At 41.2% G+C, this 19441-nt stretch overlaps 1 protein-coding gene across 2 annotated transcripts in view; it reads left to right on the plus strand.

The window, feature by feature from the left end:
* Positions 1-19176, plus strand: part of b4galt2 (beta-1,4-galactosyltransferase 2) — a 550978-nt gene extending 531802 nt beyond the window's left edge. For both annotated transcript variants that reach the window (XM_043699063.2, XM_043699065.2), the window contains exons 6-7: positions 2143-2247; positions 18826-19176. In XM_043699063.2, the coding sequence (XP_043554998.2) occupies positions 2143-2247; positions 18826-18976 (256 nt within the window). In that variant the 3' untranslated portion in view covers positions 18977-19176. The remainder of the gene's footprint in view (positions 1-2142; positions 2248-18825) is intronic.
* Positions 19177-19441: the final 265 nt, after the last annotated feature.

Here is a 19441-nt window from a genome sequence, read left to right on the forward strand (position 1 = left end):
AGGCAGCATCCAAGGAACAGGAGAATCGACGTTTCGGGCATAAGCCCTTCTTCAGGAACGTCGATTCTCCTGTTCCTTGGATGCTGCCTGACCTCCTGCGCTTTTCCAGCAACACATTTTCAGCTCTGATCTCCAGCATCTGCAGTCCTCACTTTCTCCTCGAACAATAGAAGCAGCCTGGATAGGTCTGGCCAGCTGTCAAAGACCAGGATTTCGAGGAGTTTTTCTTACATTCATCTTTAAGCAGTTGCTATTGTGGGTTTGAAGAAGTGGAAGCTATTTCTCTATCTCTCGAGTATAGCCAAATTATTTTCCTCCTCAGCTCCTAGATTGCATCTGAGACAAAATGTGTTTTTCTGAATTTGCCTTTTTGCCAAGGGAAGTGTTTATGGGATGTTACTATACTGGAACAGTTAATTAGTAATAGTTACAGTATATTATTTAGTTAAGTTTTCCAATTGAGTTAAGTTATTGTAAGTTCTTTCTTTAGTTGCAATTTAATTATAGTGTTTAAATAAATTGTGTTTTGCTTAACATCGAGTATTTTGATCAATCAAATTGCATCTAGTACACAGCATGTTACATTTGCTTTTAAAATAAGAAAGGTTTAGGGTCTAGGCTACTTTTTAACATATTTTGAGGGGCTCTGGTCTGGTTCATAATAGCTACATCTGAATTATTCTGAACAGTTGTTGTGACATGAAGGGGCCATCCAGTCCTGGAGAATCCTTTAATATCTCAAAGTTCCTCATACTAAGTAAGAGCTAAAGAAGCAAGAAGGGAGATAATACACATGTAGGGAGGGATAAATACACAATTGGAGAACTTCCAGGAAGAATTTGAAATCAGAGCAGGCAAGAGGCAGAGAGCATTGGCTGTGGTTCAGGAGAATGGAAATTATGTGTCGTGACTGAACATGCAGCCAGCAAAAATAGAACAGTGAGAGTTTAACCCAAAATGTCACCTGTTAATGGAGGAGCAGAGGTGTGTGGAAACACAAAGCTGCAGGAGATCACTGAGGCAGTATGAGATGAGACAGTTAAGGAGTTTATATCAGAGTCTATAAGTTTACAGTCAGTTTAGTGGGAGACAGGATATTTTGATAGAATTGGAGTTGGACTGGATAGGACAATATTCAGAAAACGAAGTGCTTTCTCGTGGATGAAAGAAATTTTGCAATGGTAAAATAATTGTATACCCCTTATCCCTATAGGTATTGGACAATGAGATTTTTTTAATATAATAGGATAAAACTCATATCACTAAAACTAACTTCTTGGAATTCTAAATCCATATCACAAGGTGTGCGTGGTGTAATACATAAAGGGTGGTATTCAAGTCAGAATGCTTCAAAAGATGCATCCATGATTTCTGTACAGATGAGAAAGTAACAGAAATCTCAAATGAAAGAAACGTGTTTGAAGTTATATATTCTCCATTTGTCATACATACATTTCCTTTCTATGAGATTCCACAAATCACCACTCTCAGGAACTTTGATGTGCCTTATCTCTAGTTTTCCTGCAATTCCAACATGTCTTGAACCTCTCTGTGCTTCTACATCCTATCACTGTCCCCTTTCTCTGCCTCTAACAACCATCACTGCACTCTCTCTCTGCCTCCAACATCTTGTCACTGCCCTCTCTGCCTCCAATATTGTATCAATGCCCTCTCTCTTTCCATCCAACATTCTAGATCTGTCCCCTCTTTGCTCTCTCTCTCAGCATCTCATCACTGTCATTCTCAGCCTGATGAGGTATGCAGAGCTTCTGGAAATGATAATAAGGAACTATCCAAGGATTTGAAATACAATGCAAGTAACTATAAGTATTGCCTGTAATTATAACTACTATCTGAATCTTGAGATTAGAATCTTGTTTTAAAATACACCAGTTCATCAGTTATTTTCTATACATAAATTTCTATACATAAATTGGTGATAGTTGAAATTTGCTCAGGTTTGAACACACAATGGCAGCTGGAGTGAATGCACTAAAGAATTAATGATTTTGGTTCTTGTTGCTGTAAATTATTGAATCAGCAAGTTATTTCTGCAGTATACATTAATATTTTAAATTATTTTTGAGAAACTCTCTGCTGGCTTTTGAATGACATTTTTAAAAATCTGTCGTTATTCTTCAGAATAACACTGAAAGGTATGAAAGTGTCCCGACCAGACTCCAAGATTGGAAAATACCGAATGATAAAGCATGAACGAGATAAGCACAACGAGCCCAACCCCCAGAGGTAGGTGTGACACACAGATTTGTGCCTGTTGACGTGAAGACTCAATGATTGGCGCAGTTAGTGTGATGGTGTCATATATTCTGGTCTGCCAGTGCCTGTGGAGAAGGTAGAAGGAGGGGATGATGGGGGGCTGTGAGTAGTGCTAAAGCCTGCTACAGGATTGGAGCCTGTCATTGTTCTTCAGAATGAGGACAGCCTGCTTCCCTGTAGGCAAAACAGAAGCCAGAATGTGAAGAACACATCTTTCCTTGGGTCACAAACCTATACACCTACACACTACGTTGGAATTTAAAATTAACAGTGGGGAAGGAGAGCAGTTTGCCAGACCTTTCAACTGAAGATTAGAGCACGCATAGGGTAGCGCTGTTGGAGGAGAGAGAATAATTTAAATATGGGTTATGTAGAAATGATTTGCATTTTGCATGAACGATCTAACCAGACCTGAGTTAATGCAATGCACTAGAAAAAACTCATCGAATTCCTTAAAAAAACACTTCTCTGCATTTTGTAACTTTCTGAAAATATTTAGGAGGATTTTTCTCCATTTGCGGTAAGGCTGTGAATCTGTGCATAAGGAAATCTTGGTCCCAATTTTAAACCAGTGTGGCTATTGACTGTGTTGGATTTAACTATTAGAACCCAGAGACAGGGATGTAGTATCTGTATTAATGGGAAGGCTTGTGGCACATTCGATAGGATACCTGCCTCTGAGTCAGAGACTCCCGCTTCGAGTTCCACACCAGAATCTTATCACCAAGGATGATGTATTCATAATTTGTTGAGTATGGTGCTGGGAAAGCACAGCTAGTCAGGCAGCATCCGAGGAGCAGGAGAGTCAACGTCTTGAGCAGAAGCTCTTCACCAGGAATGAGGGGGTGGTCCAAGGGGGCTGAGAGATTTATGGGCACTCGAAACATTGACTCGCCTGCTCCTCAGATGTTGCTTGATTGGCTGTGCTTTTCCAGCACCATACTCTTCGACTCTGATCTCCAGCATCTGCAGTCCTCACTTTCTTCGTGTTCATAATTTAGCCAAATAGTTTGATTAGCAACCTGCAATTTCTGCCAAAACACACTGAAGGCAGGCAGCAAGTGCAGGAGAGATTCCTGGTCAGCTATGTTAAGGAAAGAAAATTGGAGCCTCTGCTATCACCACCCAAAAGATCCACACTATAAATGGAATGTAAAACTGCATGTTTCAAATGCAACTCAGGCACCAAGTGATATGTAACACAAAACCAGTGCTAAAAAAATCTAAATACTTGACTCCTGTACATCACTGCAATGTCATTGTTCAAGGGGGTCAGAAAGTAACATAACACTGGTCTTTTCTCATGGTAGAGCACAATCCTTTGCAACATTATTGGGAGGCATATCCCCTAAATCTCAAGGAAATCAGCAATGGGTAGTGTTAGAAAATAAATAACTACCTTAGTGTTAGAAAATAAATAATTACCTTCAACAGTTTCACTGTGGTATCATCTTCTTCATAGACTTCAAATGCTAAAAATCAGGCCACTGGCAAAACCTGTATATGGTCTCATTCTGTGACCATAGTTGGGTTTGTGATTCAAACTGTGTTGTCTGAAATTGACAGGACAATATCCATGCAGTACATTGATGAACTATTCTGATATTCTAACATTAATTCTAATCTTTACAGAACAAAAGCTCTAAAAGTTATTGGAACCACCGTCATTTTGTTACCTCTAGAGAAAGTCAAAAAGACAAACCAAGTACGGTGTTCCTTTAACCGAGTAGAGGTCTCTCGGTAACCAGAGAGGCTAATGAGATTAGAAGCCATTGCTTGAAATTAGTATAAAGTAATGAGATGTTGAGATGAGCAGAGCTGATGTTTTTCTTTCAAGTTTACATTGATGCATTCTGCTGTGCCAGTAATGTCACTACTTGGTATATGGGAAATGGTATACTGAGGGCATTACAAGAACTTGACATTATTATATGGCAAATCTATCCTTAATGTAATATTGTGTCTCGGTCTGGCTTTTAGGGATATTATCAGGAAGCTAATGGATAGCAGCATCGAGTAATTCAAAATAATGAGCTAATCTTGTTTGTCGGTTCCATTCAGATAATTACAGATTTTGAGCTTATAGAATTACGATTCCTTTTTAGTTGATGAGTCTGGTTAATAGCACAACTATTGTGTGGAAAAAAATGAAAGCACGTGTGTCTGAATAGCATCACCTGTTCGCTGATGATTGCAAAGTATTCAGTGCCATTCACCTCTCCTGAGAAAATGAAACAGTCTATGCCAGTATACTGCAAAACCTGGGCAACATTCAGGTTTGGATTTATGAATAATATTCATGCACTGCAAGCGTCAGGCGATGACTATCTCCCACGAGCGACAGGCGTGAGATTGAGAGCACAGGGAGACCCGACTGACAGTGGTGGTGGGGGGGAGATGTAAAACAGCAGATCTAAATGGGTCTGGAATGTGCTGCCTGGAAGTGTGTTGGAGAGGCATTCAAGAGAGCGTTAGATGAATATTTAAGTAGAAACAACATGCAAGAGTGTGGGGAAAAGTCAGGAGAATGTCAGTAAACTAGGATGCTCATTTCGAGAGCTATTATAAATGTGACCAGCCAAATGATGCATTTCAGTGGTTGAAGCAAAAGTAGATTCAATGATAATGAATAGTTTAAACAGGGCACTGATTACATTGCAAAAAAAGGAATGCAAGGTTTGTTTTCTTTGAGCATGAATGGGCACCTGAAATCTGTTGTTTTCAATTCCATTACAGAGGAACTTAATTTGTCTCAATGCTTAGATGTACAGTTAATATCTCCAGATTTCCCAGCCCAAGCTCAGGATTCTGAAGATTGAGAAACTTTGGGAGTCACTGCAGAGTAATAGCAAGATAGATGTCAAGTCACTGATTTATTCAGTGCTCCTAGTTTTATGTTTCAGTGGCTTTAAAATTCCAGGCAAGTGTTGACCCCACAGGCAATAACAGTACAGGATTATTCCAAAATAGAAGTGGAGGTGGGAGGAAGCCCTTAAATAGTCATTAAGGCCAGGTTAGTTTTCCTATTTTTAGCTGTTTAATTATCTCAGCATTGCCCTGCCCATTCTGGGGGGCTAAAACTATACCTGTGTAAATCAATGAAGATTTGTGGTTTGTTTGCTTTTAAAGCACCTTTTTGAATTATAAAAAGAATCAGACTTGCACTACCTGTGACTTTTCATACTTATTCAAGGATTTTCATCTTCCCGAGAGGCTGGTGTATCTTTCAGCTATAACTCAACAGCATCACCAACTGTTATATCTTGGTAAAGAGTCAGTAGTTCATATCTACTTGAATAAGGCTGGAAATTCCTGTTAGCCTAAAAGTAACTACTGACTTCAATTTTTCTTTTCGGATTTGGAAGGCTGAACAAAAGCACATTATTGTGATCACTGTTCTATCCCCTATATCGTATTATTACACCATTCATACTCCTTCCCTGTTTAGGTCAAATGCTGAATAGAAAATATAATAGCAGGATTGGGAAGAGTAATTGGAATAAGCAACAATGTAGCATTAGTGAGAATGAGAGCTAAGTGAGTCGAGATTGAAAGAGGCATAATTGAGTTTTTGGACCTTCATGAAAATGCAACAAGAGTAGTGGACACGGTTATGTAATTTTAAGTATTTTGGAGGCCAGAATACAGTGCAAATGTTCAGGTAGTGTTTGCTTCTTGTTCATGAATTTGATGAGAGAGGGACAACATACAACAATGATGGACTACCGTCATTATGTCAAGAGAGGAACCTGCTAGTGGAGCCATTTCCCAAAGCATTGCTATTTAACTACGAGGTTTAATGACCGAATGCTCATTTTGACTATGTTGTTCTGCTTCATTTACCACTTCAAGGGGTGGAGAAGTGAGAAATTAAAATAGAGAGCAAAAGTAGTTTGAAAACTGAGGTGGCCACACCGAAAGATGACAAAGAGGATGAGAGAAAAGTAGGTGCGTATTTTAAAAAGTTGAAACTTTATTGCTGGAACAGCACAGCAGGTCAGGCAGCATCCAGGGAACAGGAGATTCGACGTTTCGGGCACAGGCCCTTCTTCAGGAATCAAGGGCCTGAAGAAGGGCCTGTGCCCGAAACGTCGAATCTCCTGTTCCCTGGATGCTGCCTGACCTGCTGTGCTGTTCCAGCAATAAAGTTTCAACTTTGATCTCCAGCATCTGCAGACCTCACTTTCTCCGCGTATTTTAAAAAGACTCAGATAATTAACCCAGGATAGCGGAACCTCTTGGAGGGTCTTGGGTGTGTGTAGTATTACTGCCAAATAAATGTGCCAAATAAATAACATGGCAATTGTGACCTGTTTGATGACTCAAACATTTTTTGGATTTCATCCCCTGCTCCAGGATCTGAGCACATACCACACGCCCACACTGGCACTCTAATGAAAGAAAAGTGCATTGAGACATGATGTTCAATTAACATCCTTTGTTTCAATGCTTGTAATGTTACAGTGTCACTGTTGAAAGATGGCTAAATGTTCTCTAGTTATCCAACTAATGCCTTACCTTTGACCAATACCACAAGTTAAACAGATGAACCGATCATTCCCTCTTTGGCGTTGCTGGGATCCTGTATGCAGAATGGATGATGTTTGTTTCTAGTTCTAATGCCAATGATAGTGTATTTTCTATCACGGGGCAGCATGGTGGCTCAGTGGTTAGCACTGCTGCCTCATAGCACCAAGGTCCCAGGTTCAATTCCAGCCTCGGGTGACTGTCTGTGTGGAGTTTGCACATTCTCCCCGTGTCTGCTTGGGTTTCCTGCGGTTGCTCCGGTTTCCTCCCACAGTCCAAAGATGTGCAGGTCAGGTGAATTGGCCATGCTAAGTTGCCCATAGTGTTCGGGGCATTAGTCTGAGGGAAATGGGTCTGGGTGGGTTACTCTTCAGAGGGTCGGTGTGGACTGGTTGGGCCGAAGGGCCTGTTTCCACACTGTAGGGAGTCTAATCTAATCTAATCTTAAATTTCACATTTCATTCATCCTCTTCCATTGTATTGAGCATTATATCAAGACTGATTCATGCCTGCCATTCTGTCCTCCCTGTTTGTTGTGCATGGCACCAGTTCAGTATGAACCATTGTGAACTTAGTCTATCTCCATTTAATGTAAATCCACATCTACAGCTGCCAAATGCAATTTCATTGACTTTTTAAACTTTGCCTCTGACCTTATCGGGCATTCATCCTTCCAATGTAATAGCTCATACTTCATGAGGAATATATGATTTTAATTTAGGAAAAACATAGAACCTTTAGTTTTCTTTAATGGGAAGTAATGTATTCAGTGTTCAGCAATTAGCACGTGTAGAATTTCTATGGTTATTTATAATTGAAGAATGTGACCAATTTAATGAAGTCAGTTTCTTGGAGGTGTCATTGTGCTTGTATAACACATGCTGATGCAACTGTTAGATGGTGGAAGGAAATCCTAGTGTGTAAAATGCACCATGTAGAAAGTACTTATTATTGTTATGAGGTACTCAAGGCAATGCACGAGGTGCTAACCTTGAGTTGAAACACTGACACAGATCATCTGGTTTAAGGAGAGTCAAAGATCGGACATACCCTGACAAATCAGCTATGGGCGACAGATATTGACAGATGAGTTATGGGATGACATACCCTGCCAGATGAGCTGTGGGATGACAGACCCTGACAGATGTGCTATGGGATGACTTACCCTGACAGATATGCTATGGGATGACAGACCCTGACAGATGAGGTATCGGATGACATACCCTGACAGATGAGCTCTGGGATGACATTCCCTGATAGATGCACTACGGGATGACAGACCCTGACAAATGTGCTATGGGATCACTTACCCTGACAGATGAGCTATGGGATGGCTTACCCTGACAGATGAGCTATGGGATGACTTACCCTGACAGATGTGCTATGGGATGACAGACCTGACAGATGAGCTGTGGGATGACTTACACTGACAGATGAGCTATGGGGTGACATACCCTGACAGATGAGCTACGGGATGATATACCCTGACAGATGTGCTATGGGGTGACAAACCTTGACAGATAAGCTATGGACTGACTTACCCTGACAGATGTGCTATGGGGTGACATATCCTGACAGATGAGCTATGGGATGACGTTCCCTGACAGATGCACTATGGGATGACAGACCCTGACAGAAGTGCTATTGGGCGATATACCCTGATAGATGTGCTATGGGATGACTTACCCTGACAGATGTGCTATGCGATGACGTTCCCTGACAGATGCACTATGGGATGACAGACCCTGACAGATATGCTATTGGGCGATATATCCTGACAGATGTGCTATGGGATGACAGACCCTGACAGATATGCTATTGGGCGATATATCCTGACAGATGTGCTATGGGATGACAGACCCTGACAGATATGCTATTGGGCAATATACCCTGACAGATGTGCTATGGGATGACTTACCCTGACAGATATGCTATTGGGCGATATACCCTGACAGATGCACTATGGGATGACAGACCCTGACAGATATGCTATTGGGCGATATACCCTGACAGATGTGCTATGGGATGACAGACCCTGACAGATATGCTATTGGGTGATATACCCTGACAGATGTGCTATGGGATGACGTACCCTGACAGATATGCTATTGGGTGATATACCCTGACAGATGTGCTATGGGATGACATACCCTGATGGATGAGGTATGGGATGACCTACTCTGACAGATGTGCTATGGGATGACTATGCAGTAATTGCCTAGAAGATTTAACCTTCCAATTGCATGATGAATTGAGTTGAAGACTTAGGGTTCCAACTTACTTACCTTCATAGCAAATCAGGAAGTGTTAGAGAGGAGATTACAACCTACCGTAACCCCTGGATAAATATACTACTGACAGCTGACCATTCTCACTGACATTATGGCCTACCCTCCAACAACAGACATCTGACTTCCAACTCCCTTCCCATACATCTCTTCTCCCAACACCCAACTGGTTCTTCCAAACTGATGAGCACTCAACAGCAAACTCTCCGTCTCATCCAACCAGGCAGGTTATGCTCCTGCCCACCTGGTACCCTACATCCTCACCTACATATCCTTGAGACTCTATTAATCACCCACTTCCCTAAAACCCTATTCCCTTATCCACACACCAGCCACTTGACCCCTTTACCCATTTGCTATCATAAATTGGACCTTTAAGCCCTGGAGTGTGAGAGTTACTGCTGTAAACAGTGGTGTAATTTGGCCTCCAGTGCTGGTCGTGGAAGTGCTGGAAGTCTCCCATATCATGTCTGTTCTATATTTCTCAAGAGGCTTATGCTGGGCATTCGGGTGTGAAATGCATTCAGGGGCAGGTTAGGTAAAAAGGATCAGATTGCCATGGATTGCCAATCCTCAAAAGATTTGTTCCCCTGTCATTGGTTACCTTCCATTGTATGGTTCTGCCAACTGCAGCTCTCCATGCAATGAAATGCAGACATGATTAGATATTCAGAAAGTTGGAATCTATTTTATCCTGATAACAATTAGATCACTTGTGTAAAATCAGGTGTATAATCAGTTATTTGCGTGTAATGAATTACAATGAGATAGGTAAAATTGTTGCTCACTAAAGTGCATGACCTCTCATAACCAGCTCTGTTCTGAGAATGCATTGGACTAATATAGCCTCTCCCAGTAAAAGTGCATTTCCACACTGGAAAATGAGTCAGTTGATCTATCTGTGTTCACTGTGGCTTACAAGCATTCAGAAACTTCACAGAACAGAGAGGCTAAAATCTTTGCTTCTGAGTCTATATATATTTCAGCCTTTCTAAAAAACAATCCAAATGCATTAAATCTTCAGAAGAATGGGCTGGACATTTGATTTCAGTTGGCTGAAAGTTGAGGAATGTGATTACTGATATTCGTAAGACAAATCATGAGGAAATCTCAGTGCAAACTCCATCATCCAATGTACACAGCTAACACTGGCAACTGAAAGATTGAGATTTGGGAATTGAATTTGGAAAGTAAATGAAATGGAAGCTTTTGACCAATCTGTTTAAAGTGATTTGCCAGAAAAACAAGTGGCACCCGTGGGTCATAAGAGTCTAAAATGGGCAATAGCTTGAACATCTGTTTCAGGTTGCTGCATTAAGAAAGCACAGGACTACCTCACAAAATTTCTTTCTCCATCAGAAATACTAAATGTTTGGATGGGAAGGAACCCATGTTTGGACTTTGCCTTTCCGAGGAATTATTTGTTTCCACCTCCTCCGCAAAACTGTGAAATGGTCAATTAGCAGCAACTCAGATTCCATCATGTGTTAAAAGGTTTATTTAACTTTTCCGTTGGACATGGGTGTTGCTGTCTGGCCCTAGTTTATTACCCATCCCTAGTTACCCTCAAGAAGATGGTGCCTTCTTCAACCATTGCAGTTCATGTGCCATTAGGGAGGGAATTCCAGGATTTTGACCCAGCTAAGCAGAACATTTGAAAATAATATGTGTGCAATGGACAAGCCAGCATACCAGGCTTATCTTAGATTTGTTTCTGTTTTGGCTAAAATCTATAATTAATCATGGTCAAAAGGATTCCTTTGATATGGTTCCAGTGATTGACATATGCTCTTCAGTTAACCCATCAGAGCATTCTTAGGATCTCAAGAGAGGAATGTGCTGAGTTAATAACTGACTAAGCAATCTATAGTAAGGGTCCATCTGGAAAAACTGATGTATAATGCAGATAAACCTTAATTAAGCTGTTCACTGGGAGGAAGCGAACTCCCTGCTCTGTTGCCTGGTTAATAGTAAATCTGCAGGTGTAGATAGTATTCATGATGAATTCATAAAGTGCGGTAGGAAAGTGAAGGAGAATCATCAGTGGCTTTGGAGAATAGTGCCAGAAAGCAAGTGTTCTGTGTTTAACTACCTTTCAGAGTCTGGCAAATAGAATTTCCCTTGTGGCTTCTGTACTTCTGACATTCTAGAGCAACGTGATGTCTGTTTACGTGCCAAAGAATCCTAGTGAAAGCAAAAACTACTGACTAGTTTCATGTTATCAGTAGCTATTGAAAGGTTTAGTCAATGTGTTCTGGTTCATTTCAGATGATTTGGATGACCGTGAAGAAAGGTGGAGTGTGTGAATTTTATTCTTGTGATGAAATTAGAAGGCACTGCTGCATTATGTAGATTGTAGAACATAGAACAATACAGTGCATAACAGACCCTTCGACCCTCGATGTTACACTGACCTGTGAACTAATCTAAGCTTACCCCCTCTATACTATTCCATCATGATCCATGTGCTTATCCAAGGATTCTTTAAATCTCCCTAAAGTGGCTGAGTTAACTACATTGGCAGGCAGGGCATTCCATGCCCTTACCACTCTCAGAGTAAAGAACCTGCCTCTGACATCTGTCTTAAATCTATCACCCCTCAATTTGTAGCTATGCCCCCTCGTACAAGCTGATGTCATCATCCCAAGAAAAAAACTTTCACTGTCTACCCTATCTAATCCTCTGATGTTAAAAATTACACAAGACCAGGTTATAGTCCAACAGGTTTAATTGGAAGCACGTTAGCTTTCGGAGCGCCACTCCTTCATCAGTGGCAACTTTCAGGGATCTATGTACATGGACTCCAAGATCCCTCTGCACATCCACACTACCAAAAATCTTTCCATTGACCCAGTATTCCGCCTTCCTGTTATTCTTCCCAAAGTGAATCACCTCATATTTATTAGATTAGATTAGATTAGATTACTTACAGCATGGAAACAGGCCCTTCGGCCCAACAAGTCCACACCGACCCGCCGAAGCGCAACCCACCCAGACCCATTCCCCTACATTTACCCCTTCACTAACACTACGGGCAATTTAGTATGCCCTACGGGCAATTTAGCATGGCCAATTCACCTAACCTGCACATTTTTGGACTGTGGAAGGAAACCGGAGCACCCGGAGGAAACCCACGCAGACACGGGGAGATTGTGCAAACTTCACACAGTCAGTCGCCTGAGGTGGGTATTCAACCCAGGTCTCTGGAGCTGTGAGACAGCAGTGCTAAACACTCTGCCACCGTGCCACCCATATTTATCTGCATTGAACTCCACTTGCCACCTCTCTGCCCATTCCTGCAGTTTATCCAATACCCCTTATAAAAGTGACAAACAGCAGTGGTCCCAAAACAGATTCTTGTGGCACACCACTAGTAACTGGACTCCAGGCTGAATATTTTTCATCAACCACCACTCGCTGCCTTCTTACAGAAAGCGAGTTTCTAATCCAAACTGCTAAATCACCCTCACACCCATGCCTCTGCATTTTCTCTGATACCTTACCTTGTGGAACCTTGTCAAAGGCTTTACTGAAGTCCATGTACAACACACCAACTGCCCTACTCTCATCCACATACTTGGTCACCTTCTCCAAAAACTCAGTGAGGTTCGTGAGACCTGACCTGCCCTTGTTGAAACCATGTTGACTATCTGCAATCAAGTTGTTGCTTGCTAGATGATTATAAATCTTATCTGTTATAATCCTTTCCAAAACTTTTTTGAAAACAGACGTAAGGCTCACTGGTCTATAATTACCTGAGTCATCTCTACTGTCCTTCTTGAACAAAGGCACATTTGCAATCCTCCAGTCCTCTGGTACTAAACCTGTAGACAATGACAGCTCAAGGATCAAAGCCAAAGGCTCCAACACCACCTCCCTAGCTTCCCATAGACTCCTCGGATAAATCCCATTTGGCCCAGGGGACTTGTCTACTTTCACTCCTTCTAGAATTGATAACACCTCTTCCTTACTAATCTTGATCCTTCCTAGTTTAATATCTCTTATCTCATTCTTCTCCTCTACAATATTCTCATTTTCCTGAGTGCAAACTGATGAGAAATATTCATTTAGCACCTTTCCACAGGGTCGACACACAACTTCCCACTTCTGTCTTTGACTGGCCCTTTTCCTACTCTAGTCATCCTTTTATTTCTCACATACCTATCGCAAGTTTTAGGGTTCTCCTTTATTCTATTTGCTAAAGACTGCTCATGTCCTCTCTTTGCTCTTCTTAACTCTCTATTTAAATCCTTCCTAGCTAATTTGTAACTCTCCATCGCCTCATCAGAACCATCTCATCTCATCATCACATAAGCCTCCTTCTTCCGCTTAACAAGAGGTGCAACTTCTGTAGTAAACCACCGTTCCCTTACTTATTACTTCCTCCCTGTCTGACAGGGACATATCAAGGACACGCAATAGCTGTTCCTTAAACCAGCTCCACATTTCAATTGTCCCCATCCCCTGCATTTTGCTCTCTCATTCTATGCATCCTAAGTCTTGCTTAATCGCATTATAATTGCCCTTGCCCCATCGATAACTCTTGCCCTGTGGCATGTACCTATCCCTTTCTATCATAAACTAAATGTAACTGAATTATGGTCACTCTGTCCAAAGTGCTCACCTGCCACTAAATCAAACACCTGGCCTGGTTCATTATCATGCACCAGATCCAGAGTGGCCTCCCCTCTTGTCGGCCCTTCGATATACTGTGTCAGGAAACCCTCCTGCACACATCGGACAAAAATTGATCCATTCAATGTACTAGTTATAGCATTTCCAGTCAATGTTGAGGAAGTTATAGTCCTCCATAATGACCACCCTGTTTCCTTTCACTCTTACCCAGAATCGTTTTGCTGATCCTCTCCTCCACATCCTTGAAACTCTGCAGAGGCCTATAAAAACACTTGCAGCAGTATGACCTCTCCTCTCCTGTTTCTAACTTCAGCCATATTACCTCAGTAGACGAGTCCTCATCAAACGTTCTTTCAGCCACTGTTATACTGTCCTTGACTAACAAGGCCACACCTCCCCCTGTTTTATCGCCTTCCCTGTGCTAATGAAAGATCTAAATCCTGGAACCTGCAACATCCATTCCTGACCCTGCTGTAAACATGTCTCCAAAATGGTCACAACATCAAAGTCCCAGGTTCCTATCCATGCTGCAAGCTCACCTACCTTATTTTGGATACTTCTGGCGTTGAAGTAGACACACTTCAAACCAGCTTGCTGTCTGCCAGCACAAGCCTGTGACCGTGAAATCCTGTCCATGTCCTCCCTACTCTCATCCTCCTGTGCACTGGAATTACACCTCAGGTTCCCATCCCCCTGCTGAACTAGTTTAAATCCACCCAAATGGTACCAGCAAATTTCCCACCCAGGATATTCGTACCCCTTTGGTTCAAGTGAAGACCGTCCTGTTTGTAGAGGTCCCAAGTTACACAGAATGAGCCCCAGTTATCCAAGTATCTGAAATCCTCCCTCCTGCACCATCCATGCAGCCACGTGTTCAGCTGATATCTCTCCCTATTCCTTGCCTCGCTTTTACATGGCACGGGTAACAATCCAGAGATAACAACTCTGTTTGTTTTAGCCCTCAGCTTCCACCCTAGCTCCCTGAAATCCTGCCTTACATCCCTATCCCTCTTTCTACCTATGTTGGTATTAAATGATTGGGGAAGTCAGTTTGCATTACTTTCATTGAGGGTTTTTTGTAAGGTTTTGAAACCAATAGTTTGCGGCTTTGATGATTAGCTGCAAGATATAGGACTATGTGGTCAACTTTTGGATTTTGTCCAGGATGTGCATTCCAGTACCTGGATCAGTGTAGGATCAGCTAGACTTGTTCATATTTCCTTTTAACTTCTGAGTTCCATTTCCATCACCACACTATAATTCTGTGTTCCTCAGAGCTATATTTTGCATTATTAGTCCGTGGTTTATTTCATTTTTAATTTTCTATCCAGTTTTATCTATTTATCATTGCAACTCTTTCTATTGAAGAATCCACATTGTATTTTTTATAATACCATCTCAGATTTGAGGACGCAATGCTGATCACTTTTCTAGTTAGTTCATTAGAGCCAATTCCTGCTTCATTCACTTTACCTTCAATCACGTTAGCTTTGAATCTTCAATACTGTTTTCTATTTTCTTTGACTTAGAAAAAGACTTATTTCGCAAACAGACTTGGATGCATTCTAAAAAAAAGTGTTCTTCATTTTGACCAATTTGCGATGTTTTGACTGATTCCATGAAAGATTATTTTTAAGTTGTGTTTTAAATTCAAAGTGAGTTTGTGTAAGTTTAAAAGTATTTTGATGGCCAGTGCTGAAGTATATGAGTCAAAACAAAAGCTGTATAACATAGAAATTCATTTACAGTAAATTACCAGTTCAAACTGGACTCATGGTATAACAGTAGGTTTGGAGTTTAGAGGAATGGGAAGGAATCTCATTGAAACCTTGAGATGCTCCAGGGATTATGTTTCGCCTGACAAGGGATACAGAATAAAGGGGTACAATTTCGAGGTACAGGTGGTGCCAGAGAAAAAGGGTAAGATTCTTAATAAATATTTTGCATCTGTATTCACAAAGGAGAAGGACATGATGGATGCTGAGTCTAGAGAATGGTATGTTGATTTTCTGGTGCATGTTGATGTAAAATAGGTGTTGGGTATTTTGAAAACCACTAACGTAGTAAAGTCCTCAGGTCTTGATGGGATCTATTCCAGAATACTGAGAGATATGAGGAAGGAAATTGTCGGAGCCTTGTACGAAATGTGGTGAACTGTGACCAGTGGTGTTCCACAGGGATCAGTGTTGGGATCCCTGTTGTTTGTAATATATATAAATGATTTGGAGGAGAATGTGGATGGTCTGATCAGGAAGTTTGCAAACAACATAGAAATCATGGGAGCTGCGGATGGTGAGAAGGATTGCCAGAGGATACAGCAGGAAATAGATAAGGTGGAGACTTGGGCAGGAAAATGTCAGATGTAATTTAATCTGGAAAAAATGTGAGGTGATAAAAATTGACAAGTCATCTTGCAGCTGTGTAGAACTTGAGTTAGGCCATATTTGGAATATTGCGCACAGTCTAGGTTCCACATTGCCAGAAAAATGTGAATGCTTTGGAGAGGGTACAGAAAAGGTTGACCAGGATGTTGCCTTGGACGGTGTTAGCCATGGGAAGAGATTGGACAAACTTGATTTGTTTTCACTTAAATATGGAAGCTGAGGGGCAACCCCATAGAAGCTTACAAAATTATGAGAGGCTTGATGAAACAAAAGGCCCGTTCCTGTGCTGTACTGTCTTTGTTCTTCAATATGCAATATGAGATGAGAAGTTTTGTTACTCAGAGGGTGGCAAACCTGCCACAGAACACTGTAGAGATGAAGTCACTGAATTTATTTAAGAAAGAAATATAGATTCTAGATGCTAAAAATGTCATGCATTATGGAGGGAGAGCAAGAGTATGGTGTTGAGTTATGATAGTGTTGAATGGTGGGGCAGGCTTGATGAGCTGAATGGTCTACACCTGTTGCTGTTACCTATGTTTCTAACTGTCCAGTGAAGGGTTTTGATATTTAAACAATTGTGTTGGTGGCAGTGACTCTTGGGTAAGTCATTAAAGGGTTGCAATCAAAACAGATGTTGACGAGGAAAAGAGAGAATGAGTGAAGAAGGGGTGAATGAATGTGTGTCGAGAGTGTGGCACTGGAAAAGCATAGCAGGTCAGGCAGCATCCGAGGAACAGGAGAATCGAAGTTTCGGGCATCATCAGGCATGTTCAACTGGGATGGGGCCAATCTGCATGTTGAGATGATGGGTTGAGGTGACAGATAGGTAGATGTAATGGTGACTAGCAACACAATCTACATGGTTAATACTTGAGTCTGGAGGAGAACTTTCTTTCCTGAATGAAGGTGGCTCAGCAATTTATGCCCAGTTAGATGCCCCATCCTAATATGGCTGTTATTAACCCAGTAGCAGTGACATGTGGGTTATTTATACACACTTGAGGGCCCTCATTCGAAGGCACTGGCACACAGGAACAGTTTTTTTTCTCACATATTCTGATTTCCTTGAGACTCAATATTTTTAAAAAATTCATTCACGGGTTGTGGGCATCGCTGGCTAGGCCAGCATTTACTACCAGTCCTTAATAACTCAGAGAGCAGTTGAGTCAACAGTATGGAATTCAGACGAGGATATTGATGGCAATTTTCTTTCCTAAAGGACATTAGCGAACCAGATGGGTTTTCCAGCCATCGACAATAATTTATGGGACTCTTAATTCCAGGTTTTTTTTTCATTAAATTCATGAGAGCATAATAGAGACTCAGGAAATGAAGGTTTTGAGCTTTTAAGTCTGTACTTTCAACCACCTTCCCAATCCTGAAGGGGTTTGCACACTGGTCGAAATCTGTTAACCAAATAGTTCTGTGGGAGCCAATTCAGGACCTCAAACAGGGGTCAGCAGGCTCATTGTCCTGTTAACACTGACAAAGAGATTGCCAATATGTTAGAAGAGATCAGCTGTCTGTCTCTGATGCAACACCTCTTTTAACGTGCGAAGTTTGTCATCATATAAATGATTTGGATGAGAATATAGCAGGCATGGTTAGTAACTTTGCATAGTCGACAGGGAAGAAGTTTTTCTAAGATTACAAAGGGATCTTCTTCAAATGGGTTAATAAGCTGAAAAATGGCAGATGGGAGTTCAATCTGGATGAATGCAAGGTATTGGATTTTGATACAACAAACAAGGGCAGGACATATACAAATAATGATAGGGCCTTGGATAGTGTTGTAGAACAGAGGTACCTAGGAATTCAGGTACATAATTCTTTGAAGTTTGCATCACAGGTGGACAGGGTGGTTAAAGAGGTGTTTAGCATGCTTGCCTTCATTGCTCAGTCCTTTGGGTACAGGAGTTGGGAAGACATTTTGAGGTTGTACAGGACATTGGTGAGGCCTGTTCTGGGATATTGTATGCAGTTCTGGTCGCCCTGTAAATCAGAGAGGGTTCAGAAGAGATTTATCAAAATGTTGCCAAGTACAGAAGGTTTGACTTATAAAAAAAGGCTGGATAGACTGGGACTTTTTTCACTGGAGCGTAGGAGGTTGATTGGTAACCTTATAGAGGTTTATAAAATCATGAGGGGTATAGATAGGGTTAATAGTAAGTGTTGTTTCCCTAGGATGGGAAATTTCAAGATTAGGGGGTATACCTTTTAAGATGAGAGTAGAGAGATTTAAAAAAGACATGAGGAACATTTTTTTTTAAACAGAGGGTGTGGTATGAACTTTGAGGAAATGGTGGATGTGGGCACTGTTCCACTGTTCAAAAAACACTTGGATAAGTACATGAATTGGAAAGGTTTGGAGGGATATGAGCCAGGAGCAGGCAGGTGGGACTAGTTTTTTTGGGGATTATGTTTGGCATGGACTGGTTTGACCGAAGGGTCGGTGTCTGTGCTGTATGACTCTACGTCTATGTCATTTGTAATTTTCACTCAGTGATACATTATAGAAGGCAGTGACCATTCATATTTTCAAAAAACCTGAGATCTATTAGTTGGTTCTGAGGACATGAGATTCATTTTTGAAGGTTTGCTAAGTCTGCAAGTTGCAGTGAGAGAAAACCCAACCATATTTAACCCATTAAAAGGAATCTTTTGACAACTAATTGTCTTGATTAAATATTTAAATTTAAATTCTTTTTCAGGTTTACAAAAATCCAGAACACTAAAGTTACAATGAAGCAAGATGGGATCAACTCCTTGAAATACAAACTGGTGAATGTAGCCAAATACCCGATGTACACAAACATCACAGTGGACATTGGCACACCACCACCTCGGCCTTCAAGAGGATAGCAGGTCATACTGTTCTTAAGGTGGTTCTCCTGGTCCATTAGCCTCACAATGGACAATCTTCCAATCTATCTTTCTCCATTTTTCTCGTTCTGTCTCTCCAAAGAATTATGGTGACTAAATTACAAAAATAAAACTAACAAAGCGTGTGAAGGCGAGCAGAATGGAAAAGGTCCTCTTGCTGTATGAAGTGGCTAAAATACTGCCTTCTACAATTAAGAGATGTAAACAAGATGAGACCTGGATACACTAATCTGGGAGCATTTGTTGTTCTTAAGATGTTTTTGTGTGAAATCAAGTGGGAAATGCAGCTCTATACAATCTCTTTAGTACTCTTTAACAAAATTCTTGGTCTGTTTTAAGATGGCTTCCTCTAACAAAAAAAAACTTAGTCTGTTTGGATCTGGTTCTCTGAAGGATCATTGCAACTGAACCTTATGCCAGATTACTTTTGTTTTTGGTAAGACC

The sequence above is a fragment of the Chiloscyllium plagiosum genome, unplaced genomic scaffold (assembly GCF_037043375.1).
Source record: "Chiloscyllium plagiosum isolate Xiang-an unplaced genomic scaffold, Cpla_swu_hap1 HiC_scaffold_9, whole genome shotgun sequence".
Classification (NCBI taxonomy): Eukaryota; Metazoa; Chordata; class Chondrichthyes; order Orectolobiformes; family Hemiscylliidae; genus Chiloscyllium; species Chiloscyllium plagiosum.